The sequence below is a fragment of the Jaculus jaculus genome, chromosome 2, assembly GCF_020740685.1.
Source record: "Jaculus jaculus isolate mJacJac1 chromosome 2, mJacJac1.mat.Y.cur, whole genome shotgun sequence".
Classification (NCBI taxonomy): Eukaryota; Metazoa; Chordata; class Mammalia; order Rodentia; family Dipodidae; genus Jaculus; species Jaculus jaculus.
In genome coordinates, this window is record NC_059103.1 from 44930742 (window position 1) to 44958101 (window position 27360).

At 45.2% G+C, this 27360-nt stretch overlaps 1 protein-coding gene across 1 annotated transcript in view; it reads right to left on the bottom strand.

The window, feature by feature from the left end:
- Slc14a1 (solute carrier family 14 member 1 (Kidd blood group)) overlaps nucleotides 1-21044 on the bottom strand; it is a 38607-nt gene extending 17563 nt beyond the window's left edge. Inside the window, exons 1-4 of the mRNA XM_045143798.1 lie at nucleotides 20912-21044; nucleotides 7894-8049; nucleotides 7001-7190; nucleotides 3898-4026 (exon numbers count right to left, since the gene is read on the bottom strand). Of these exons, the coding sequence (XP_044999733.1) occupies nucleotides 3898-4026; nucleotides 7001-7190; nucleotides 7894-8035 (461 nt within the window). The 5' untranslated portion in view covers nucleotides 8036-8049; nucleotides 20912-21044. The remainder of the gene's footprint in view (nucleotides 1-3897; nucleotides 4027-7000; nucleotides 7191-7893; nucleotides 8050-20911) is intronic.
- Between the last annotated feature and the right edge of the window lie 6316 nt (nucleotides 21045-27360).

Below are 27360 nucleotides of genomic sequence, written 5' to 3' on the forward strand. Positions count from 1 at the left end.
CACCAGGGGAGATTTAAAAATCTTAGTGTTTAGGCAACAGCCAAGAGCAATATGAGAAATATGATGTGTGTGTGTGAGGTGTGTGCACTGAGTGTGCAGTCCAGGCTAGTGTGAGTGCATATGTGCTGAGTGTGAGTGGGTGTGAGGTGTGCAGTGCAGACTGGGTGTGAGTGAGGGTGAGGTGTGTCTGCTGAATGCAGTGTAGACTGGGTGTGAGTGTGAGGTGTGTGTGAGAGGTGTGTAGTGGAGGCTGCGTGTGAGTGAGTGTGAGGTGTGTGTGCTGAGTGTGCAGGGGAGCCTGGGTGTGCGTGAGTGTGAGTGGTTTGAGGTGTGTGTGCTGAGTGTGCAGGGGAGCCTGGGTGTGAGGGTGTGGGGTGTGAGGTGTGTGTGCTGAGTGTGCAGTTGAGGCTGGATGTAAGTGTGTTTGTGGTGAGCGTGCTGACTAGCGCCTCCAGACACAGGTGGTCTTGACCTAATGCCGACTACTTGTTGTAAGGAAATCTGTACCTTTTTAAGCACATGTTTTTGGTTTTAGCACATATAACCCAATTCCAATGTTCAATATTTATTTTTTTATTTTGGTAAAAAATATATAAAATGTAAAATTTTATCTTTTTTTTCAGAACAGTGTCTCCAGATAGATTGGCCTGGATCTCACAATGCTGGCATTGAACTCACAACAATCCTCCTGTGTCAGCCTGTCAAGGGCTGGGATTATAGGTGGGTACTTTTTTTGTTTGTTGTTCTTTTCCAAGGTAGGGTCTCGCTCAAGCCCAGGCTGAGCTGGAACTCACTTTCAGAGTGCAGTTCCGCCCTTCCCCGGCCAGCACTGTCAGTGTCCGCTGACTTGCCCTTGGCCTTGGTCTAACCCATGGCCACACCACTGCCACCCACAGCCTCAACCCCCTGCTGCAGGCTCAAGCCCAGCCCGGGTTCCCCTGCTGCATCTCCAGGCACAGTCCCCGTGTCAACACCCTAGAGAGTGGGATGCTCTAATCCAAAACCAACTTGCTGCAGCCGGTAACAGCCTACATGCCACTGAGCTGGCATTGGACAGAGAAGGAGTCCCTGGGGTTTCAGTACCAAGTGGTCCAGCAATGGAGCAGTGGCGGCTTCTGCTTGGTTTACCCGGCATCTGCCTCTCCTACAACTTGCCAGCAGCCATCAAACAATCTGAAGAAGGATTGATTTTTGTCTGGGGAAAGCTGCCCAATGGCTCCTGAGTGCCCATGGAAGTGGTCCTGCTGCATGACTCAGCGCATTTGGGATGTTTGGGTGTCATTAGACTCCTGGACTGGTTTGAGAGGTCCAAAAGTCAGACAGCCCTAACCTGGTACAAAACTTCTCGACTTAATCACCAAACGAGAGCCCCTAAAAGAGGGCTTGATCCCCCCAGCTTCTTCTGCCAGGAGATGTGGAGGCCTGCGGCCCATTCACACTGAAGGGGCTCCACTTCGGGAACATGGATCTCAGTGGCTGTGAATGCAAGCTCCTTGACTTGGGGTCTGGGCGCTGGTCAAGAACACATTCTACATGGACCTCTGCGGGACTCAAGGGTACAGTCCTCCAGAGGGGATGAACTACCAACTCTACCAAGGCAGACCAGCAGCTGTTTAATCTGCTGGATTATATGGTGACCAGAGGTACTCATTTTGAGCATGATGAGATCACTGAGGGCCAGGGTCTTGGGGCAGAGGGTCTTTTCAGGCTGTCAGCATCTCATTAAATGGTGTGTGACCTTGGGACCATCAGATGGGCCATCCTTCAAAGAAATCTGGAACCATCCGCACATACAAGCTGCCCTTTCTGCTGCAGGAAACCTCTGAGATTCATTTCCGCAGCCTCTCTCCTGCCCCCAGAGGGTCTTTTTTCCCCATCACATACTCCAAGGAGGGAAACTTTCTGTCTCCGTCTTCCAGATTACCAGAGACACTTCTGCCAAGCAGAACTGTGCTTGGCAGGGGTACCACATGACACCTCATTCCAGTCTTGATGTGCCAGGACACAGCCATCCCATACAGGGGAGGACACCCATGCAAGGTGTCCTAGCCTCAGCCCCTCTCTCAGACACTCTGTCCTTCTCAGGGTGTCCCATGTTTCTGGTCTCTGGCAAACACCACAGAGGGGCTGGGGTGAGTCAGCACCCTTGCATGAACTGTTCCTCATCAGGAGTTCTGCCAAATACTGATGGAAACAGGCTGGGATGGGGTAAGACCAACACCAGTTTTCAAGCTCAGGTCACTTCTGACTCTTCCGAGTGCCTTCAGTGCAGGCTCCGGCTGTGCTGGGCAAAACACTTGAACTTGTCCCTTTTGCCTGCTGCTTTTCCAAAAATCTGCCCAGGGTCAGTTCCCTGTTTTTCTCATCTTCTCCCAATCCAAGTGCACCCCGCCCCCCTCCAAGGAGTCTTGGAGGAGGCTGAAGGGCCAAATGCAGAGTCACCTTCCCTTTTTGTGCCTCCTGTATTAAAACCCCTGGCACACTGGACTTCCATTTTTGGTTTCCACTTAAAAGTTCAAAGCCCCAAACCCCTCGCACACAATGCACCAAGATGCCAATCAGCAGAAACCCTGTTAATATGTATACAGTCAGCACAGTGATATTCAAAAGGACTGGAGTTGATCTAATTTTTTAAAATTACCTTTGAGTTATTTTACTTGTTGCTTTTTTCTTTCTCTTTCTCTCTAAAGATGTGCGTTCTAGCCTGGAGGCCAATCAATGGCCTGTATTTACTTATTTGGATCATTTCTTGCTGCAAGCTTCCACTGGCAGTTGCTGTAGATAATTTGTTTTTTTTTTTTTTTTATTTCTCCTCTGACTTGGGGACCTTTTGGGGAAGGCTGTGATGCTTGATCTGTTAGTGGGGTGACAGGTCTCAGGCATGACACCTGCCATGGCTTCTGTAGGGTCCTTTGCCTATTTAACTGGTGTGGTGGTTTGATTCAGGTGTCCCCCATAAACTTAGGTGTTCTGAATACTAGGTTCCCAGCTGATGGATATTTGGGAATTAACGCCTCCTGGAGGGAGTGTATTGTTGGGGGCGGGCTTATGGGCTTTATAGCCAGTTTCCCCATGCCAGTGTTTGGCACACCCTCCTGTTGCTGTATCCCACCTTATGTTGGCCAGGGGGTGATGTCCACCCTCTGCTCATGCCATCGTTTTCTCCTGCCATCGTGGAGCTTCCCCTCGAGCCTGTAAGCCAAAATAAATCTCTTTTTCCCAGAAGCTGCTCTTGGTTGGGTGATTTCTAACAGCAATGCGAACCGGACTGCAACAACTGGTGTGGGTTCTGTGGTGGGGGAGGGGCACCACTGACGTGTGTACCTGGCTAGATATATGAAAAGCCGTTCGGGGCAGTGTCCCTTCCGAATCCCCTCCGGGGCTGTGTTTGGGCAGCATGTAGCTTGCTGGTTTCATCTCAGTGAAATACTGTTACTGGGAATAAAAGGAGTTATATATTTTTTATACATAGGACTTTTTTGGATAAAATCTTTTTCCTTAAAAACAAAAAAGAGGGCTGGAGAGAAGGCTTAGCGGTTCAGCGCTTGCCTGTGAAGCCTAAGGACCCCGGTTCGAGGCTCAGTTCCCCAGGTCCCACGTTAGCCAGATGCACAAGGGGGCACACACATCTGGAGTTCGTTTGCAGAGGCTGGAAGCCCTGGTGCGCCCATTCTCTCTCTCTCCCTCTATCTGTCTTTCTGTGTCTGTCGCTCTCAAATAAATAAATAAAAAATTTTTTAAAAAACAAAAAAGAGTATAATAATGACACAAAATACATTAATAATGTTGAACAACTGTCACCCATTCATCTTATCAGACTGAAACTTGTACTCATGAAACACCAGCTCCTTATTCCTTCTTCCCACCATAGGCATTTTGAAAAACAAGTATACTTACCAAGTCATGGACATAGCAGACACAGGGAACAGCAGCCACCAGAAATAGTCCCCCTTGTCTGAGAAGACAGCCATGAGTATTCCCACCAGAGTGGCATTGTAGCCATGGAGTCCAGCTGCAATTGCTGACCTGCAGGCAAGAGGGACAGAATGGACATTACCTGGGTGGGTATGGGTTAGACTTGTACATAAGTGTTGCCTGTAACTTTTAGATCAGTGCACTATTAGGAAACACGATTATACTTGGGCATGCGTTTCAAACATTTTTACTTGCTAATTGTTTATCTGCACATGTGCATGTGAGCCTCTTGCTGCTACAAGTAAGTACCAGATGCTTGCACCACTTATGCTTAGGTGGGTGGCTTGGGAATTGAACCTGCTTGGCAGACTCTGCAAGCACCTTTATTCAATTTATTTATTTGCAAGGAAAGAGAGATGGGGAAGGGTGAGGGAGAGAGAAAAGGAGAATGAGAGTACCAGGCCCTCTTGCTGACACAAATGAACTCCACTTTGTGCATCTGGCTTTAATGTGGGCACTAGGGAATCAAATCCAGGGCATTAGGCTTTGCAAGCAAATGCCTTATCTGTTGAGCCATCTTTCCAGCCCAAATTCTTTTTTTTTTACCCCCAGGTAGGGACTCACTCTAGCCCAGGCTAACCTGGAACTTACTCTGTAGACCCAGGCTGGCCTTGAACTCACAGTGATCCTCCTATCTTTTCCTCTTTAGTTCTGGGATTAAAGCCACCACACCTGGCTCTGCAAGCACCTTTAACCGCTGAGTCATCTTCCCAGCCCCAGACATGTGGTATAAAGCCTTGAGGCACCATACACATCCATCTGAAACATGACATCAAGTACATGTAGGGCACAACTACAGATGCGTATATAGAACACTCCCTCCACAACGGTGTCGTGGCCAAGGCGGGGGTAGAAAAGCTGATGTCTGCTCTGCTTCCTTTTTCCTTTCCTGAGGGAAATACTTTTTGTTCATTTTAAATCATTAAAGGACTCTGACTTGAATAGATCTTTTAGCATTTGAAACAGTCTCTTAAGTCCGAGTCCTTGGTGAGGGATGCAGATGTCCTTCCATGGTGTCTTTAGAAACAGCGATCTTTCAACCTAGCGTGTATCTCATGTTCCTGCAATTCTATTTTGTTGTCTCTAAGTAAACATTTCCAATTTATTGCAAGGAAAAATGGTTCTCTGACTTAGCAAGGTCTCCCACTAAATTATGTGCTTGGTTAGGCACCTCTTGTTTAAAGCATTTCTTATTTACTTTGTGTCTGTGTGTATGTGCATGTCCATCTGTGTGTGGGTGTGTGTGAGGAGGTCAGAGGTCTGCATGAAACAGGGTTTCACTTGTTTTGCCACTGGGAATGCCAACTTAGCTGGCCTGTGAGCTTTCCCAAACCTGGTTCTGCCTCACATTGGTATAAGTGCATTGGGATTACAGATGTGCACCCCACTTTGCCAGGCTTGCAAGCAAATGCCTTTAACGTTGGAACCATCTTCCTAGCCAAAGCAGCTCTTTTTGAAACTCCTCTGTGCTTGGGATTTAATCTTATATCTAAAGATTGTCCTGTGTATCAGCTTTTTCCTCAGGCCTCAGTCCCTATTTCATAACTGAGACCTAGATGCCCTAAGTGAGAAATAGGAGTAGATCTGTAGAATAAACTCCTAAGCTGAAAAACTTTGCAAGCCTAGGCTCTGATAGTGGGCAATGTCTGGCAGCATGAGAGAGTATTTCCTAAGTCTGGCTCTCAAGGGCAATGGCGGCAGGGGCCTAGGGAGGGGGTGAAGATGGTGAAGTGAGCCAGTGAGGTCAAATGCAGGGCCAGAAAGGAAGAGCTTTCATCAGTGAGACACAGGGCTAGCAGGCACTGGCATACGTTTAAGTGTACCAGGAAACACCAGTGTAACAGATAAAATGATGTCACATACAGTCATTGGAGAGAGTTCCTTAGAGGTGGGAATGCTTGTTCTAAAGTCCTTTGTCCTATAATCTGTGGGAGGAGATGCAATTTCTATTGCTGTAACCCTCCAAATTGGAATCATACATGATGACAATGGAGAGCCATGCCAGGGCTTGACCTCACAGCAACTAGCTTGATCAGCAAGTAATGAAATGCCATACTGGTAACTCCAGTGGGTGGGTGGGGGGGGACCATGCAGTCATGTAATTGCAATTGTTGTTTTGAGTTAGGATCTCACTCTAGCCCAGGCTGACCCCAAACTCATTCTGCAGCCCCAGGCTGGCCTCAACTCATAGTGATCCTCCTACCTCCTCTTCCTGAGTGCTGAGATTAAAGATGTGCACCATCACACCTGGTTGGAATTGTCATTTTTAATGTTTTTTTTTATGACCAAGAAAAGAATATTTGAAGAATAACACAAGTAACTATGTAAACAATGACTTGGTGTCTAAATGAAACCTCCCAAAGGAAATGAGGGTTGGTCATGTTCTCTCTCTCTCTCTCTCTCCTACACCCTTTCTCTCTCTTACTCTTCCTTTTTCCTTTTGCAATACTGGGGATCATACCTAAGGTTCTGTGCATATGAAGCAAGTGCTCCACCACTAAGCTACAGGCCTAGCGCTTGGTCATGTTGCATGGGAGCAAAACAATGGACTATTCTGTCTGACACAATCCTGGAGTTTGTGGTTATTCATGTGTCCAGGAGCTGAGCTGACTTGTGCATTGCCTATGAAACTAGACATCTATGTTAGACTCACAATACAAACTAGACCGAAAGAGGATTGTTAAGCAACTGACATTTTTCATGAATTTGTAAAGTGTTTTGGTCTGGAGCACTAATAAGGATTTTTATGATTAAAGGCAATCTCTTTCGGATTTCTCCTGGTGATGACGGCATGTAGCTGAGTTCTGCTTACTACGTACAGCTACGAGGATCTGCTGTTACTCATCCTGAGCCCTTATTTAGATTCCAAGGATGAGTGTGATTCGCTAGCCTCTGACTAAAGGCAAATAAAAAGAGCTCTATGGAATAAAGGTTGTTTCTCTTGGGAAGGTGTGGTTTTGACGTGGCTTCCTATAGCAACTGACCAGCAAGAACAGGGCAAGATGACATGACAGGGTATGCCCACCTGTCCTGGCTGAGCAAGAGAGCTGTCAGAGTAGAGACCACTGTTGCCACACAGCCATTGAGAGCCCACCAGGGATTCTGGACCAGAAGTCCCACCACAATCAGGATTCCACTGAGGGGGTTGCTGACGAACACCACTTGGGATATGCCTCGAAGAATCCAGTCGATGAACTGCAGCACCACAGGTTTGTCTGGAAGAGACAAGATCAGCAGACTAAGGAAGCGGCAGACAAGACAACTCCGAGACTCCCCCTGAACAGAACCTCCAGAATCCCCCGATGCTTGCCGCTGAAGCCTGTGTCCCTTTAGTGCTGACTTACACTCAAAAAGCAGCTAATGCACTTAGATACATATGCAGACTGTCAAGCCACACCAGTGAATTACAAACAGGAAAAAATTTCTTTTTTTAAAAAATTTATTTATTTATTTATTTATTTGAGAGCGACAGACACAGAGAGAAAGACAGATAGAGGGAGAGAGAGAATGGGCGCGCCAGGGTTTCCAGCCTCTGCAAACGAACTCCAGACGCGTGCGCCCCCTTGTGCATCTGGCTAACGTGGGACCTGGGGAACCGAGCCTCGAACCGGAGTCCTTAGGCTTCACAGGCAAGGGCTTAACCGCTAAGCCATCTCTCCAGCCCAGGAAAAAGTTTCTTTACAAACTACTGAGATTGTAGGATGAAGGCATGCCCTTTCTCTTAATATGAATAGGGTCCCAGCTTTACCTACTATGTTCATGAAAAAAAAAAAAAAGTGAAGAAGTTTGCAAGTTATAAGATTAAAAAGCAGAAGGAATGGACAGGGAATATAACTAAAGTATAACGTAAGTAGAAGTCCAGCAAACCAGCTCCCCCAAGCTACTTCTCCCATCTCACCAAGGAATGGATGCACTTACCTTTTAACCAGCCTGCAAATTCTTTCATGTCACCAGTGACATAGCCAAGCACTCTGGGGCCACACCTTCTTCCCCGACTCGAAGGAAGCTGGTTCTCACCCCGGTCTAGTTTTACCATCCTGGGGCTGTCCTCCATGGCCATCTCTTCCTCCGGCTCTTTGAGAGGCAAGAACAGGGTTTATGAGTATTCCCAGGGAGAACCCTGCAGGCCCACCAGTTTAGGGGCCATTACCTAGCAAATTCCTGCAATGAAATATTCCTTTTTGAAGGGAGGAGGGAAGCTCAGTAGACTCAGAAGGTCAAATCTAGGAGAGCTGAAACCTAAAAGGGCACAAGACCACTCCCCAAGGTTATAGGAGCAGTAAACAAGCGAGACGCAGTAAACAAGGGTTGAGGGGCAGGCTGATCAGTGTTGCTTAGCAATTTTCTCTGAACTGAAACATTCCCTCTGGAGGGAAGGAGAAATGCTGAGGAGGCGGCAGAGGCCAACCAATTTGCAAAAATAAGTGGGCTGGGGTTGGAGAAATAGCTTAGCGGCTAAGCGCTTGCCTGTGAAGCCTAAGGACCCAGGTTCGAGGCTCCATTCCCCAGTACCCACGTAAGCCAGATGCACAAGGTGGTGCATGCATCTGGAGTTTGTTTGCAGTGGCTGGAGGCCCTGGTGCGCCGTTTCTCTCTCTCTGTCTCTCTCTGCCTCTTTCTGTCTCTGTCTGTCTCTCTCAAATAAATAAAGAAAAATAAACACAAAATTAAAAAAAAAAAGTGGGCTGGAGAGATGGCTTAGTGGTTAAGGTACTTGACTCTGTAGCCTAAGGGCTCAGGTTTGATTCTCCAGTACCTACATAACCCAGATTCACAAGGTAGCACATGTTTGGAGTTCATTTGCAGAGGCTAGAGGCCCTGGCATGCCCATTCTCTCTCTCTCTCTCAAAATGTAAAAAAATAAAAAGTTCTTTGGGCTGGAGAGATGGCTTAGCGGTTTAGACACTTGCCTCCAAAGCTTTAAGGACCCAGGTGCGATTCTCCAGTGCCCACATAAGCCAGATGCACAAGAGGGCACATGCATCTGGAGTTCATTTGCAGAGTAGTGTCTAGAAGCCCTGGTGCACCCATTCTCACCAAGACTGGCTTTGGTGCCGTTGTGTTTTGGTTTGTCCTCTGCTGTATCATACCTACCTGGGGTGAGAAGACGGGTTCACGTCTCCCCAGGGAAGAACTCTCATGCAACAGTGGCCACAGAAGGTGGCAGCAAAGGCATTTTTCTGGGCCATGATGTAGGACTAAGAATATACTCCATTTTTCTTGGACTATCATCATAGAGATTACTCAGACCTGGATCCCACACTGACTTTGCTCTCCTTGTCTTACTGCCGCCGCAAGAAGGTCCCGAGCTATAACACGAGAGACTGCGTTTCTAGCTCCAGAGCACTCCCTGCGCCTCCAGGCGGTACTCGAGGGGCTTAGCACTGAGGAGACAGTTAGTGTCAATATAAAGAGAAGAACAATAACTGAGGAAGAGCTAAAACCAGGTGCTTGAACTACTTCACACTGTCAAGAGAGCAGGAAGCTAATAGTTTTCAACTTCTTATTCGGGGCTGCAGAGATGGCTCAGTGGTTAAAGGCGCTTGCTTGCACAGCCTGCCGTCACAAGTTTGATTCCCCAGCACCCTCATAAAGCCAAATCCACAAAGTGCAGCATGCATCTAGCCTTTGTGTGCAGGGGCAAGAGGCCCTGGCATGCCCATTAGTTCTTACCTTTCAAATAAATAAATAAAAATATTTTTTAAAATAAAAGTTCTATTTTATGAAATGCCAGCTTTAAGCCAGACATGGTGGTATATAGCATTAATGAAAGCACTTTGGAACCGAAGGCAGGAGGATTAGGAGTTCAAGGCCGGCCTCAGCTACTTACTAGTTTGAAGCTAGCCTGGGCCGCATGAGATCCTGTCTCAAAACCCAAAACAGGACCTGGGTGTGGTGGCATACACCTTTAAACCCATCACTCGGGAGGCAGAGGTAGGAGGATTGCTGTGAGTTCAAGGCCATCCTGAGAGTACAGAGTGAATTCCAGGTCAGCCTGAGTGAGACCCTACCTCGAAAAACAAAACAAACAAACAAACAAAAGCACACACACACAAAAGAAAACAAACAAAATACAAACCAAAACAGGGCTGGAGAGATAGCTTGGCAGTTAAGGTGCTTGCCTGCAAAGCCAAATGACCTAGGTTCAATTCCAATTCTCCAGTACCCACGTAAGCCAGATACACAAGGTGGTGCATACATCTGGAGTTCCTTTGCAGTGGCTGGAGGCCCTGGTTTGCCCATTTTCTCTCTCTATCTGCCTTTTTCTCTCTCTAATAAATAAATTTAAAAAACTAAAAAACAAAAAAACAAACAAACAAAAAAAAAACAACCAGCAGCATTAGCAAAACACCCTGAATAGCAACTTTAATAATTGTTTGATGGGTAAGAAAATTTTAAAATAGTTTATGTGTGTTGATACAGACCTGGAATTTATTATGTAGTGTCAGAGTGGCCTCGAACTCATGGTGATCCTCCTACTTCTGCCTCTCAAGTGCTGGGACTAAAGGTGTGCACCACAATGCCAGGGATAAAAATTAGCTATATTGATATTTGCTTTTCATGGGGCAGGCCATATGATCCACGGAGCCTCTTTCATGTGAAATATGTCTATTGCTTCTATATTATGCTGCGTTGGTAGCATGTTGACATATGATGATGTGTATGTATTCCTGTTGCAAAGGAGATTATGAGATGTATGCGTGTAAAGACTTCTTAACCTTTCAGGATTCAGTTGCAGAAAGACTTAGGAAAAACCAAATGTAGGGCTGGAGAGATGGCTTAGCGGTTAAGCGCTTGCCTGTGAAGCCTAAGGACCCCGGTTCGAGGCTCGGTTCCCCAGGTCCCACGTTAGCCAGATGCACAAGGGGGCGCACGCGTCTGGAGTTCGTTTGCAGAGGCTGGAAGCCCTGGCGTGCCCATTCTCTCTCCCTCCCTCTATCTGTCTTTCTCTCAGTGTCTGCCACTCTCAAATAAATAAATTTAAAAAAAAAAAAACAAAAAAACCAAATGTAAATAAAATAGTTCATCAATTTTTTCTGCCTTTTATTTTCAAGGTAGGGTGTCACTCTAGCCCAGGCTGACCTGGAATTCACTATGTAGTCTCAGGGTGGCCTCGAACTCACAGCGATCCTCCTACCTCTGCCTCCCAAGTGCTGGGATTGAAGGTGGGCGCCACCACACCCGGCTAGTTCATCATTTTTGTGTGTTGTGTGTAAAGGCTTAAAAAGTACCATTTTGTGGAGGTGATTCATGTATTCAGTTTTCTATTACAGATCTCTGTTAACCTTGGATTTGATTTCATAGGTAAGCTTACCTGGTTTGGCATAGAAAGCAATTCTTGTGTCTCAAGATTTCAGGGATGTCCTGGCTAGAAAAAGTAAAGATTCCTCTTTATTTATTTAAAATGTACAGTGAGGAATCCCAACTCACTTGCAATGTCTTTACATGTGATATTTCCCTAGAAGCTCACACTTTGTAAGGGAAGGAAGAATAGAGGTGAGCTGGGGAAACTGCTCGGGAGATCCTCACCTGCCTCTCAGTAAAGCCAGATGAACATGCTCAGAGGAGACTGTTTTCAATCTTGTGGTATTTAGCATTAAGATAATTACTTCTGCATTGGAAATATACCAAGTTGTTCTCATTTGGCAGGTAAGTGTTTGCACTTAAGTACTAATATGAGATTCCCCAAAATATTGAAATCATAATTTCCTCTCTGTGTCATTAAATTTTTGCATACAGGTCAAGTGTGGGTATGTATACACATTCACTAGTTCAAATAATGCTTTGATCCATTTTCCCAAGACATACCTTAAAAAGTATTCTGTAAATTTCCTGCTTAAATTCTGGGAATTTTGGAATATGTACATGATAAATTATAATATATATGACTGAAGTCATTTTATTTTCTAACTGGAATTATTTTAATATTTCTTTCTTTTTTTTTTTTTCAAGGTAGGGTCTCACTCTGGTCCAGGCTGCCCTAGAATTAACTATGTAGTCTCAGGGTGGCCTCCAACTCATGGTGATCCTCCTACATCTGTCTCCTGAGTGCTGGGATTAAAGGCGTGCGCCACCATGCCCAGCTTAATATTTCTTATTGAATAAATGCTATACTTTGTTTGTTATGGGACTTATTATTGAAGTGAATGTAAGCTTTTTCACATACATAAAAATGCATGTATTAATTAGAGGTTACTTAATTACATTGAATTTGCATTTTTACACTAAAATAATTTGTATTTTCGCAGGTGAACACTTTATTCCATTTGTAATGATTTCCTTCAGTTATATTTGAAAATAAAAGATCTGGGTAATATATAAATTTAGATTAATATATGCTTTAAAAGAAACAAAAAAATATGCAATATTTTGGTTCATAGTAGAAATGTGCCACTTAAGTCTTATATAACATAAAATTCAGTTAATGAAACTTAATATTTGATGCTATATTTTAACTTTATTATTTGCATGAGTTACTTGATGTTTGGCTATACTAAAATTTCTGGGGGCGTAGGTTTTCTATCTAAAATATTGTTTTGTTAGTACTTCAGAATTCTGTTTATTTTGAAAATTATTCCTCTTGCACATGTCATTTTATTTCTTGAGAATTTTTTTTTTTTCCTGAGAGATGGGATATTTTTTCACTCTTCCCAGAGTGAGGGTGCTATTTAAGAAGGATTGTGATCCTTCATTTCTTTTTCTAAGTCAGGGACCAAGAGTCCTGCTCAAGAAAAGCTGAGGTCTAACATTTTCACATCTCTGGAGAAGATGGAGTCATTAAAAATATATTTGGGCTGGAGAGATGGCTTAGTGGTTAAGACGTTTGCTTGTGAAGTCTAAAGACCCAGGTTCCATTCCCCAGTACCCACACAAGCCAGATGCACAAGGTGGCACATTCATTTGGAATTTGTTTGCAGTGGCTGAAAGCCCTGACATGCCCATTCTCTCTATCTGCCCTCCATCTCTCTCTTGCACTCAAGTAAGTAATAAAATAAAATATTAAAAAATATAACTGAAGCTCTTATTAATAAGTCCATTCATGTTTAAAGTTCTTCCCTGTCTTCTGCCATTTGAACTCTGAGGGATTCTGGCTGTTACATATGAAGAAAGAATACGGGGTATTCATTCGTATTTTTATGAAGAATATGGGACATTCATATTTTAGAGATAGTCATGTGATTAAGGTGACTAAGTTATGTGGAAGGCTTTGAAAATGAATGAACATTTTCCCAATTGAAAAATAAATTTAATAAGTAAAATCTTCAGGAATTTAATTGAAATCATAAGGCAGTTTAAGATAAACTGGAAAAAAAAAAATCTATGTACTAATGGAGAATCATTCCAGTAAGGGAAGAGTCAAGTGAATATTGTTTATTGGATAGTGATAGAATTTATTTGTAACCTTGATTATATTACAAGTTAACATTCTGTTAGTATGCTTTGTATCAATAAAAATGAACAAAATTAAGAAAAAAAACAAAAGCATAATCTGAGGGTTGCATTTAATCATATTACCATGTAATCTAAAGATTGCATGGTTTAAGAATATACAGGTCTTGATTATAGTAAGTATCTTGGTTGCATGAATACTATAACCATAACTTGTGTTTGTTACAGGATGGTTTGCTTCTCATAATAAGCACGTAACAAGAGAGTGCCAACATCTCTAGAACATGGAACCCTGTAGACCTAACATGAAGATTTCATGTTGCTAATGGTAGATAAGGAAAAAATACCAGTGACAGTTGCAGAGGAAGGCAGTGAAAGAAAGACAATGGGCAAGCCACCTTGATTGCACAACAGAAACACAGATATGTCAGAAGCGAGGAGATTCCAAAATCATCAGGTCTTAGTAGACACAAATGTGGAATGTTATGGAAACTACAGACACACAAGACAACACCAAGGAAATGACCAAAGCCCAAAATTTGGCCCCATCATTATTCCACTTATGATATGCAACAGATAGCTCTGACATGTAATAAAAGTAAACATTTTTTTCAAGGTAAGGTCTCACTCTAGCCCAGGCTGACCTGAAACTCACTATGTAGTCTCGGTGGCCTTGAACTCACAGCAATCTACTTACCTCTGCCTCCCAAGTGCTGGGATTAAAGGCGTGAGCCACCACACTGGGCAGAAGTAAGCATTTGTTAATTGGGCTGGAGAGATGGCTCAGTGATTAAGGTGCTTGACTACAAAATCTAGTGACCTGAGTTCGATTCCTCATTACCCACGTAAATCCAGATGCACATAGTGGTGCATAAGTCTGGATTTTGCAGTGGCTAGATGCCCTGGTGCACCTGTTTTCTCTCTCTGCTTGCAAATAAATTAAAAAATACAAAGTATGCATTTTCTCCTTTGCATGCGCATACTATGTATGGTGTGGTATGCATGGTGTGTGTGTGTGTGTGGTGTATGTATGTCTGTGCATGTACTGATATACCCATGTACTCCCTTGCCAACAGCACCTGGTTGGTTGGCCTTTAGCAGCAGGAGAAAAAACATTTGGCTTTTTCCTTGCAAGGGAGTCTGCTACTGATTTTGGAACTTGCTGTTCATGAGCCCCAGGGCTTCTTGGATCTCTGCTCCCCGCTGGACAGGGATTATAGGTGAGCCTGGCCTTGTCCAGCTGTTTATGGGGGTCTGGAGATTCCACCTCTGGTTCTCTTAGGGTCCCTTAGGTCTTCACATTTGTGCAACAGATACTGAGACATCTCTCTAGCCCTGTCTTTTTTTAAAAAAATATTTATATATTTATTTTTATGAGGGGGGGGGGAGAAAAAGAGAGAGAGAGAGAGAGAGAGAGAGAGAGAGAGAGAGAGAGGGAATGGGCATGCCAGGGCCTCCTGCCACTGCAAACAAATTCTAGATACATAAACCACTTTGTGCATCTGGCTTTCTTTACATGGGTACTGCAAACAAACACCTTGAATCAGGCCACCTCTCTCCACTTTTTTTTTTTTTTAAACATCCTCATTCTAGTTTTGACTTCCATTAATTCCAGCACAGAAATCAATGTGGCTAGCTGATTTATCACTGAGTAACAATTATACTTCTCACAGTGTAGTTTAAGCTGGCACTGAACTTACCACGATCCGGAATTCCAGGGTTACAGGCATGCACATGCTTTTTCAATATAAGTGCACCATTAATCATTGCATAAGTTGAAGCTGTTTATACAATGCATTCCAGACCAAGATCATTTTTCCTTGGCTAAATGATGTCTCACAGCAACATTAGTGAGTCTTCCAATGAAGACTTTGCATTGAGAACCTTTCATACTGAAAATTGCTGGAGGTTAGGAATCTGCACGAAGCCCACATGGGGCTTAGTTTGTTCCACAGTTAAAGACAAAAGACTGTTGGAGTAATATAGCATTTATGAAAAATTTAAATGATGGCTGTTTTTCTAGATATCTCCATGTTTAATTATTGTAACTTAAAATATTGCATGGTAAGGCCCTTTCTAAATGACAGAGACCCATTTTCAAATTCAAAGCAGGATATGAGAGGCATCAGCCTGAACCGTGACAAGAAGCATAATATACATACACACACACACACACACACACACACACACACACACACACACACATATATGTATATATATATGACTGTCCTGAGTTACTGTGACCAAATGTGTCAGGTCCTAAAAGTGGCAGCCATAAGAGAAGCCACGAAAATGGCATTTTCCATCCATGATAGAAACAGATTCCAGAATTTTAAAAAAAATCCATGCTTTCAAAAGTTCCATCACATATTTATTTTAGAAAGTTTCAAATACCACGTAACCTCAGAGATTTTGGAGATAGAGATTCGAAACCTGATAATATAACTGGTCAGACATGATTAGGAACCGGACTGGCCTGAGTCCCTTGCTGAACCACTCAAAGTTAACACTAAGTTATTTTTGTACAACCTAGTGCAGACTTGAGATCTGTGTCTTCAACATTTACACATTGGGGTGTGCTGGAGGGCTGTCAGGTCCCCAAGACAGTGTCTTCTCCTGCCTTGAGCAGTGTGCCTGCTTTATGGAGGCCTCAGGAACCACTTATTCTGTAGCCCCTGGAAGTCCTGACTTCCGCTCCAGTATGTGGGTACAAGAGCTGATTGGCAGAAACCAGAAATAACACTGCAGTTCATGCTAGAGTTTCATGATGCTGAAATACTTCCATTTCCTTCAGAGTCTTTAGGAATGGAGACATACTACCTGGGAGGCAGGACCCTGGAGAGGCCGCATCTAATGGATGCTCAATCTTGATTACACAGGCCATGACATTTCCACTGAGAGGAGAGGACGGTAAAAGAAAAGGGAATCTAATAGAAGCAGGAGAAGTGCAAAGGTCCAGATTACCTTTCCCTAGTTTTGCTGAGGCTACTCTGAGGGCTCCATCTTGGTGGCCAAGTCTCTAAACCTAGAGGGGTGCCTTGCGGCTCCGACCATAGCCCCATGCTCCACGGAGCTCATTGACTGCTTGTATCCTAAGCTGTGTGCAGAAACCAAGAGACACAGGTTGCTGGAAAGAAGATTATCAGTTCTCGCCGCCTGTGGGAAAAGTGAGCCATCTGACACCTTCCTGATGGCCTTACCTGCACTTTATTTTCAAAAGAGTATGTCCAGAGCTGGAGAGATCACTTGGTGGTTTAAGGCACTTGCCTACAAAGCCAAAGGAACCAGGTTCGATTCCCCAGGACCCATGTAAGCCAGATGCACAAAGGGGCACATGTGTTTGGAGTTCATTTGCAGTGGCTGAAGGCCCTGACACACTCATTCTTTCTCTCCCTTTTCTTCTCTCAAGAAAAGAGTATGTCCAAAAAGAACCATGGCAGGTGTCACCAGTGCCACGAAAAACTGTGCAACTTAAAAGAAAAAAAATATTTTATTTGTGTGTGTGTGTGGTGGGGGGAGAAGCAGGTACAGAGAGTGAGCATGGTCATGCAGGGCTTCCTGCCACTGCAAATAAACTCCAGATGCATGCACCACTTAGTGCATCTGACTTTAAGTGGGTCCTGGGGAATTGAACCTGGGTCCTTAGGCTTTGCAGGCAACTGCCTTAACCACTGAGTCATGTCTTCAGCCCCAAGACTGTCCATTTATCTTTCTTTTTTCTCTATATATGACATAAGCCAAAAAAACGTGCTTTGGCAGGATGCGTCCATGGTCTGGTGAGCACAGGAAAGCCCAGGTGGGGAAGAGGGAGTGGCCCAGTGGATTCTTGATAAGGGGAGACTGTTCCCTGCCCGGGACCTCTGATAACACAGAAGCGGACTTCCCCTCAAGGAACTTGCCTTGGGAGCAAGGAGAGACAACACTATGACTATGGAAATGGAACACCTTTTTTTTTTTTTTTAGTGCTTTCAAGTCATGCTTGATAACTAATGCCTATAATCCCAGCACTTGAGAGGCTGAGTAGGAGGATGATCATGAGTTTGAGGCCAGCCCAGGCTACAGAGTGCGTTCCTAGGTCATCCTAGGCAAGAGTGAGGCTCAGCCCCAAACAAACACAAACACAAACACAAATGGTTGCGTAAAGCGCAACCAAGATTTGGTTGATATGCCTTGTTCTCCCCTGGTAGAAGGGCGGCCCATCTCAGTCCTGCTTCCGAGCGAGAGGGTGGCTTTGGCTGTGAAACGTTCAGGACAAGTTGTTAGGGCTGCGTGCTGAGGACCAGTGCCAAAGGAATAGGTGGCATGGCCTCCTACTCTACCTAATAGGAGAAGGAAGGCGTGACACAGACTCTGTTTTCTACAACGACATCCCAGCTGAGCTTTTAATGCCTAGCAAAAGCCCATTGTAAGAGATGATAAATGGTATTTTTCTCTTTGATCGGAACAATTGTAAATATTGACTTTCACTGTGTTAGTGATAAATATTTCTTGTTAAATACAAGTGTGTCAGGTTTTAATAATATCCTTTCTTCTCTCCTTTCCTTCCCTCGTGTTCTCCTCTTTCTTTCTCCCTCCCTCCCTCCTTTCCTTCTTTCCTTCCTCTCCTTTTCTTTCTTCCCTCCTTCTTTTTATTTCTCTTTTTACCTGCTTTCTCCTTCGTTCATTTCTTTTTTACTTCTTTCATTACATCTGAGGATATAATTATTTCCTCAAAAAGTCTATAATACTATATATGTGATATTTCTTTTTTTTTTCTTTCATTTACTTTATTTCCCCTTTCTTCTATTGGCTTGATATGAAACCTGAAATTGTCATTAAAATGACTTGAAAAATCCACAATTGTGAAAAAAATTGCTGAAACAGTTTAAGCAAAAGTGTGTGTGTGTGTGTGTGTGTGTGTGTGTGTGTGTGTGTGTCCATGCCCATGGTAAGCTATCTGGCTAGTGCCAAATTGATATTCTCAGTGGTTGCATATGACTATTTTCATTTGATAAAGAACAACATGAGGAGGGCTGGGAAGGTGGCTCAGAGGTTAAAGGTGCTTGCTTGCAAAACCTGCTGGCCAGGGTTCAATTCCCAAGCCACCTGTGTAAGCCAGATACAAAAAGTGGCACAGGGGCTGGAGAGGTGGCTTAGCAGTTAAGGCGCTTGCCTGAAAAGCCAAAGGACCTCAGTTTGATTCCTCAGGACCTATGTAAGGCAGATGCACAAGACGGCACATGCATCTAGAGTTCATTTGAAGTGGCTGGAAGCCCTGGCACACCCATTCTCTCTCTCCCTCCCCCATCTCTCATTCTGCCTCTTTCCCCTCTCAAATTAAAAAAACAAATGAATAGAATAAATAAAGAGAACTATGCTTTCAAAAAAAAAGTGGCACAAATGTTTGGTGTTCATCTGCAGTAGCAAGAGACCCTGTTGTACACACACGTGCAAATAAGTAACAAAAAGTACATTTAGAAAATAATGGCAAGGATCTAGTTATAGATGAGTCTTAAAAAGAAGTTTAAAAGGGCTGGAGTGATGGCTTAGTGGTTAAGGCATTTGCCTGCAAAGCCAAAGGATCCTGGTTCGATTCTCCAGGAGCCATGTAAGTCAGATGCACAAGGGGGTACATACATCTGGAGTTCATTTACAGCAGCAGAGGCCCTGGTGAGCCCATTCTCTCTCTCTCTCAAATAAATAAAATATATTTTAAAAAAGAAGTTAAAAAATAAGAACAAGCAAAAGGGAGGAAAGGAAAACAAAAGAAAAAGATAAATGGAATCTGTCATGGTCCCTCCGTAACTCCTGCTTCCTGCCTGCCTTCCTCTGTGCCTAAATCACATGCAACTCATTTCCTTAAGCTCAACGTTAAGTTTGTTTTTAGAGGCAGGAGACAAAAATTTGAGAGTTATGCGGGATTAAGTGACCACATAGTTCAAGCCTTCATTTTATAGAAAAGTGAGGTTCAGCGAAGGTACCCATGTTCATTTAGCAAGCAGCTGGCAGAGGTAGCCAATGGGTCAGTGGTGGGAGGGTAAGCCCAGTAGGATTTTTGTCTTCTAGTTTGTGACAATGCAAGTTAATGCCACCAAAGATTCCATTCAGCCCAACACACAGGGCAATTCAACATTGGGGGCTCTGTAGTGGGGTCGGGATGCCGCATCTGCATTCACAGACACTTTGCAATAGCTCAGTGGTAGAGGTCAAACCCCAACAAAAAAAGACTTTTTCCAGCTGCATTTTTCCATGTGCACTCTCTTAGGGATCGTTAACTGTCCCATAAACACCCCCAGCTCCTCAAAGTGACCTTTACTCTCCTGTGTCACTGACTCGGCTACAAGTTAACATCGTGAGAATATTGTGCAAACTGTACCTGGTGAGATTTTGTAGGAGTTAGAAAGTGTTTTTCAGAACCCAAGCCACTGGTGAGATGAGTTAGCGCTCAGCATTTTAATTTGAGGCAAATATCAAGAGCAAACATCACTCCTTATTTATTATATTAAGTGAAACCCATTCTACTGCCAGCATATGTTAGTAACTGATATACTTGGGGAACCCTGTATGTCTTCGGTTTTCCATGCCTCAAGCATCCCTTGAAAAATCATACCAAGTTTTGGGTATGGGTAGAGAAGAAAAGCTTCATACTCTATCGTAATAACAAAGGCTTTCAGTACTGACATGTATTCGATCTTTCTCTAATTTGTGTTTTAGGTCATTTCGATTGTAATGGCAGGAAGTACTCAGTTCTTTTCAGAGCTGTAATCAGAAACAAAGACAACTGCTGGGCAGGTGTTCCTGCCCCCTGATGCAAACACCTCCCTCCTCAGAACACACCATCCCCGGAGCCCGGAGCCCGGAGTCTGGAGCCCCAACTGTGCTCCAGGAGTGCCACAGAAGGCCACCAGACCCGAGGTTTTCGTTGTGGTGGATGGGCTTTCCCGACGGGCATGCAAGCACACACTGACCAGCCCGAAGCTCACAGCTGTGAAGGGCTATCCTCAGAACCCCACATTTTTTCTCTTGAGTCATATAAATGCTGCCTCCAGCCTCAGTCATCTCAAGAGCACAGCCTGGGTGAAGTGTCTTTGCTGCCGATTAAATCAGCATCATTAGCACTCAAGGTGGACACCTTGCGGAAAACCCTCTTCCACATCTGCCTGGGGCAGCTTCTGCTTTCTTCCGAGATCATGAAAAGAGACCTGACTTTGAAGCTGTTTGGAAGAGACCTGGGGCTTTGGGGAATACCTTCCCAGGCTCCCAGAACTCCGACTTCACCCACTTCTGTTCAGCTCCTTACCCCATTAGTGAAAGAGAGCGGTGGGGAGGGGTAAGGCAAGGGAAGGATGAACAATATATACGTGTATATAAATGTTGCGGTGAAACCTATTAATTTTGTGCCATTAATATGTGTCAATAATAATAAACTATAGAATCTGGAGTCAGACAGATCTTAGCTCAGCTCCTTGTTGTGCCTCAAAAAAAAGTGGAACAGAACAAAAATTAGAAAGAATGAAGGCAAGTCCCAGCAATGAACAGCACAATCAGAAGTGAGGAGGGTACTTACCCTCCAGCTGGCTTCCTGGTGGCAGAAGGCAATGGCTGATAAAGACTGTCAGGCTCTCTTAAAAGGAAGAGGGCTCTAGAGAGGTGGTGCCTGAAGGAGGCACCTCACCAGAGTCCGCTCTGCAGGTCTGTGTAGCCCGTTTCTCCTCCCACTTCAGCCACCAACCCCAAAGCCACGCTGGAGAGCTGGTCCAGGCTTCTGTACCCCATGTCTCTCCCTTTTTCTTTCTCTGCTCTTAACATGATGCCAACAGCTTTGCCACACTTCCCCCACATTCCAGGGTCTTCACCCAGTGATCATTCCACTCGCATTCATCTTTTCCATGCTATTGCCCACCCTCTCCCTGAAATCGATTTGAAAATATTTGCAAGCAGAAATGATCCCCACAGTGTCACTGAAACCACAAGGCACCGGACAGGTTGCTGCGGAGCTCGTGGGCCTCTTCTGCTCAAGCAGAGGACAGCGAGGCCCCGAGGGCCAGGGAGCTGGGTGGAAGGACTGGTTATTTGCTGGAAGCCACTTCGTTCCGTTCCCTCCTGTTCTCCCATGGAAGAGAAAACAAAATGACAAATGTTTCCCTGGACTGTTTCCTCTTTCCAGGTGAAAAAAAAAAAAATCCCAGGATAGACACTGGTGCCTTTGAAGAGTTTGGAGACACACCTTCCAGAGCCCTTTCTGTACCATTGAATTGAAAATTCCTTTCTTTGCCATTCTCCTTCAACTTCAGTTTGGTGGCTGGTTCCGTTACTGTAGGAATCTAACAGGTACACCTTTATGAGTACGGAACTTAAAAGACAAAAACAAAAAAAAATTCCCGCAGCAGAGGGCAATCCAGACAAGGGGTCTTCCTTTCCTGCGGTTCCCACCCTCTGGATGTGTGCATAGCCTTTATCTGCCTTCAGCCAGGCAGCCGGGACTCTCTGGCTCCACCCGCTGGGCGAGCGCCAGGCCACAGGGCTCCCTTGCCAGCTTGGGCCCATGGAGCTCAGGAGCATCTCCATCTAACACCTTTCCCTGGTAAAATGAGGACAAACGGTTGCCTGAGTGGAAAGGGAGTCTCAAGAGGCTGGTGTGGGGCCAGCTTTGGGAATGAAAGGAATCCTTCTAGTCTTTCCTGGAGTTCGTTACACAAATTGAGCCACAGTTCCTCATAGTAATAATAATAGCGATAACAATGATAAGAATGGCCGCAAAGGGTTGAGTCTGTTTTCTGGGTGCCAGCTTTGGGCTCAGTGCCTTACAGCCTTGAGTCATTTAACCATCACAAAAATCCTATATGGAAAGAATCATAATTCCCATTTTGCAGACAAAGAAATGGAGGTTCCAAGAGCGTAAATCACTCATGCAAAAGGATGACATGGAAGTCTGTCCCGTCAGCTGCTCTAATGCCATCCAGTATTGTCCCCCTCAGGCCCCGTGCTTGCCTCACTCATCGTGAACTCAGTCATCAACGTGTCACTCGCAGACTCCAACCCCAGGGCCTTCCCCAAGGTGCCACGCAGCCTTTCCTCTCTGGTCTCAGGTGGAATCACGGCCTCCTATACTCTTCCTTCCTCTCTGACTTCTGTCCTGGGCCCTGAAAAGCCACTCCTTAAGTGCAGCTCACAAAATTCAGCCTTGCCACATGGCATGCACCAGGTAATTCAAAGGATACGGCTTTCCAAGTCAACTAAACCTGCACCTGAGCCCTGATTTTGTCCCTTACTATGTGACCTTAGATACATAACACTTTCTGAACCTTTGAGTCCTTAATGGGAAGTGGATGAGGTTGTGTCCTTTATAAGGTTGTGATAAAATGCATGCAAAGTGCTGCTATTGTTGGGGTGCCTTCTCCATCTCCATTTCTTTAATATTTTATTTGTAGTTATTCAAGAGAGAAACAGGCAGGGGGAGGGGAGACACACACACACACACACACACACACACACACACACAGAGAGAGAGAGAGAGAGAGAAAGAGAGAGAGAGAGAGAGAGGGAGAGAGAATGGGCGCGCCAGGGCCTCCAGCCACTGCAAACGAACTCCAGACGCGTGCACCACCTTGCGCATCTGGCTTACATGGGTTATGGGGAATTGAACCTGGGTCCTCTGGCTTTGCAGGCAAGCACCTTAACTGCTAAGCCATCTCTTCAGCCCTCCATCTCCACTTTTTTTTTCTTCAAAGTAGGGTCTCGCTTTAGCCTAGGCTGACCTGGAATTCGCTATGTAGTCTCAGAGTGGCCGCAAACTCCTAGTGAATCTCCTATCTCTGCCTCTGCTGGGATTAAAAGTGTGCACCACCACTACACTTGGCAAAATATAGCTCTTTGCACACATAACCTTTCGTTGTTGTTATTCTTGAGGTAGGGTCTCACTCTAGCCCAGACTGACCTGGAATTCACTAGGTAGTCTTACGGTGGCCTTGAATTCACAGAGATTGTCCTACCTCTGCCTCTCGAGTGCTGGGATTAAAGGTGTGCCCCACCACTCCTGGATAATTTCTTAACACAAATTTTAAAAAGTATTTTTATTTATTTATTTGCAAAGGGAGAGAGAGAGAGAGAGAGAGAGAAATAGAAGTGGGCATGCCAGGGCCTCTTGCCATTGCAAATGATATCCAGATGCATGTGCTACTTTATGAATCTGCTTTTCCATGGGTGCTTGGGAATTGAACCTGGGCCATCAGGCTATGCAAGCAAGTGCCTTTAATCACTGGACCATCTTCCCAGCCTTCAAAACCATTTTAAAATCACTGCTTTGACTTTGAGGACTCTTGAAAGGTTTTCTCTTCCCAGCGTTAACTAGAGCTTCTCCCTGGCCTTGACCTCAGAAGGGTGCAAATGTGAGAACTACTGCCAAGAACCCTCAACCAGGCAGCAGTGTGGGACTTGCCACGTTCTTTTACTTGGTCATTTCCCCGCATGCCCCATCTTTCCTCCCCTTCTCCTGCGTATCTCCCCTCACTCCTCCGTTGTTCTAATGCAAACCCACTTTCTTTCTCTCTGTGTGACTACAAACAAAGATGAATACATAGTGATTCTTTCTTCTCCCACTTTCTCCATGGAGTTTCTGCCTCAGAAGGTTTTTTTTTAAATTTATTTACTTCCTAACACACTCTGTCCATTTAAATCAACATGTGCCTTTTTTTATTCCTCACTGGGCAGATTAACATGTCTCCCAGCCTTGTTACAGCTCTTGTATTGCCTTTTTTTTTTTTTTTAAAAACAAACAAACTGTTACCCTTTTTTTCTGTTTGTTTTTATCAAGGTAGGGTCTTACCGTAGCCCAGGCTGACCTGAAAGTCACTCTGTCACCTCGGACTTGAACTCCCTGCTTTTCTCCTACCTCTGTATCCAGAGTGCTGGGATTACAAGTGTGTGCTGGCTGGTCTGTGTTAGGTTTTGTGATATGCTGGAACACTCCTGTAATCTCAGTACTTTGGAGGCTGAGGCAGGAGGATTGTCAGTTTGAGGACAGCCTAGGCTATACAGTGAGACTCTGTCTCAAAAAATAGTAATAATACTTATTTTATATGTTGCAGAGTCCCACCTGGGCTGGAAGGTTCTGGATGACAAGATCAGGGTCTGATCATTCTCTTTATTCATAGTCAATCTTTTTCTGGAAAGATTTTGGGAAAGTTCACTAACTCTTTGTGAGAGGAGATAAAGACGAGATGAAGAGTTGGGGAAGCAGGGGAAGAAAGCAGGACAGTGGCCCAGCATTGCGGCTTTTCCAGGACACCTTAATGTGAAGGTGTTCTAACTACGCACTGGGTTTAGAACTTGAGGCAACACAACTGCATGCAGACGCTGCTTGACATTTCTCATCCACGGGCACTTTGACTTTGGCAATGGGCTATGCTCAGTTATGTCCCTGGGTAGGCCCATGTTCAGGAGTTCTGCAAGAGAACTGCACAGAGGCTCTTCCTGTGCTCCTAGCCTGGCCTTCCGAAATGGCAGACCTTCTCACTCTTCCTTACCCTGAGTCCGCACAGCAGGGAGCTCATCTGGAAACTGCCCTGTTCCTCTGCAGCATGTTTTGGGCCAAGGAGGTTTTGATGTGGCAAATAGTCAGGCAACAGGTGCCAATGAGAGTCAAACTTCCTGACCCAGAATGCCTCTCACAGCCGACCGTTTACTGTAGGACCCAGTCTCTGGCTCTGGCACCAAGGGGCAGGGTGCACGTGTCTCACTGAAGGCCGTACCACCAGTCCTTGCCAAGGGAGCACGGCTGATGGCAGGGTGTACTGAGGAGCCTACAGTGTTGCGTGTGTGTGTGTGTGTGTGTGTGTGTGTGCGTGGTGCATGTACATGTATGTGCCCATGCAATGCCAGAGTGGAATATTGGGTGTCTCACTGCATCACTCTTGTGCCCACTCTTATTTTTGGGGCCTTTCTCTTTACTAATCCCAGAGTTTGCCATTCCCAACCCCACCTTCAGAAGTTCAGGCAGTTCTGGCTCCCCAGGGGACTGGGGTTACAGACACATGTGGCCATGCCCAGCTGTTTATGGGGGCACTAGGGATTGAACTGGGGTGGTCTCTTGGGGCTTCCTCAGGCCCTCATGCTTGCCCAAGAAGTGCTCGTAAGGGCGAGCTAGCTTTCCAGCCATACCTTTGCTATGAAATGCAGTCCTCCAGTCAGGGAGGAAACGGGGCTCAAATAGCTGGGAACGCCTCAAGTATGAAGCAGGAAGGGAGGCGAGGAACCTCAGTCCTTACCTACAGCTTTCACCAGATGCCTGCAGGTATCATTTATGTTACAGGTCAGCCCGTGTGAGGCTAGCGGCGCAGGCCTCCCCGGTGGTTTCGGCTAGTGTTTAAGATCGTGCAAGTTGTTCACGTGCCAATGCATGGGTCCAAGAGACTGCCCTGGTATGCTCTCATCGACGTGTTTACTGCAAAAATAATTCCTCCAGATGACATTACAGTATCTTGAGGATAGGGGTGCTGGGGTGCCTATGCACAAAAGGACCATATGAGTTAGCAATGTTCTGCTGGTGATGTTGTTTCCGTAGGGTTAAAAGAAAAAAGGTCATCTCTCAATGAAGAATAGGAGGGAAAGATGGAAAAGGAGAGTGTTTCCAATCCTGTTGGCTTAGGCTAGGGACAGGGTTAGAATGTTGGGAGAGTGAGGGCGGTTTGGCAGTGCTCAATTTCTCTAGGCCCTCTTTTGAGGGTAACCCACTGGACACTGGGGTGCTTCCTCGCTGTGAAAGATATGGGAACACTGGCCCCAACCTTACAACATTGCTTTATTTGACAATTGGTCCGGGAAGAGAAGATAGGATGGGGCTCTCTGGACTCCTGGGATACAGGTCACTCACCAGGAGGCCTGGCAGGGATGGAAAGGATGGAGGTTAGGGTACAGGCAGGGCGGTGGCTGCTGACTCAAGCTTCATGGTTGGCCCACCTGGAGGTTTGATGGCTGCTGGCTGCAAGCCCGGTCATCAAGTGTGCCCTATTCCAATTCCCCTCTTCCTTCTTTCCTTACTGTTGTCATCAGCCAAGGCTGGGTGGGGGTCAGGGTCAAAGTGAAGGAACTTAAGAGCAAAGGAGTCTGGTATCTATCTCATCAGCTGCCTTGAAATTTGGAGCAATCATATTACATCCTCGGTTCTTGGATTGGTCACCTATGCTCTTGATGAATTAGTGTCCCCAAGCCATCCTCTGATCTGCAGTGCTGTTCCCACAGGGCACACCAGACTCCCCAGCTGGGTCACATCAAGCTAATTGGGCAATAGGAAAGGTATTGCTGTCCAGTCAAGGGCACCCAGAGCAGCTCCTGGCATGAGCTGTCCCTCCGCAGCGTTGGTATCTGGCCTTCCATCTTTTTCTGTCAGAGATACAAAGCACAGTATTGTCCAACCAGACCTCATGGAAAATCACAATGACTCCATGGCAACCCGTATACTTCCTGTTACCTGAAATTCTGACCTGTGGAGTGTGTCCTCTGCCTCATATTCAAAGCAACCACTGGAAAGAGACACCCCCCCCCCACCGCCAACAGTTGAACAAGAATTGTTTTTAACTTGGAGCTCTCTCATGAAATGGCTTGACGGTGAGTCAGCCATATGGCACCCTCAACTTCTTTCATTAGCTTATATTTATTACAAAATAATAGTATTTGTTGTGATAGCCCATACATCTTCAACTTGCTGAGATGGTGGCACATTGACTTTTCCAGTTGTGTTTGTAATTATGAATCTGACCAGAGAATCCTACTGGAGCCTCAGTAACTTTTTTTTTGTTTTTTTGTTTGTTTTGTTTTTTTGGAGGTAGGGTCTCACTCTAGCCCAGGCTGACCTGGAATTCACTATGTAGCCTCAGGGTGGCCTTGAACTCACGGCGATCTTCCTACCTCTACCTCCAGAGTGCTGGCATTAAAGGCGTGTGCCACCACGTCCGGCTCCTCAGTTAACTTTTCATGGTGATAGACTTAGTCTAAGAAGTACAGCGGTGCAAGGACATT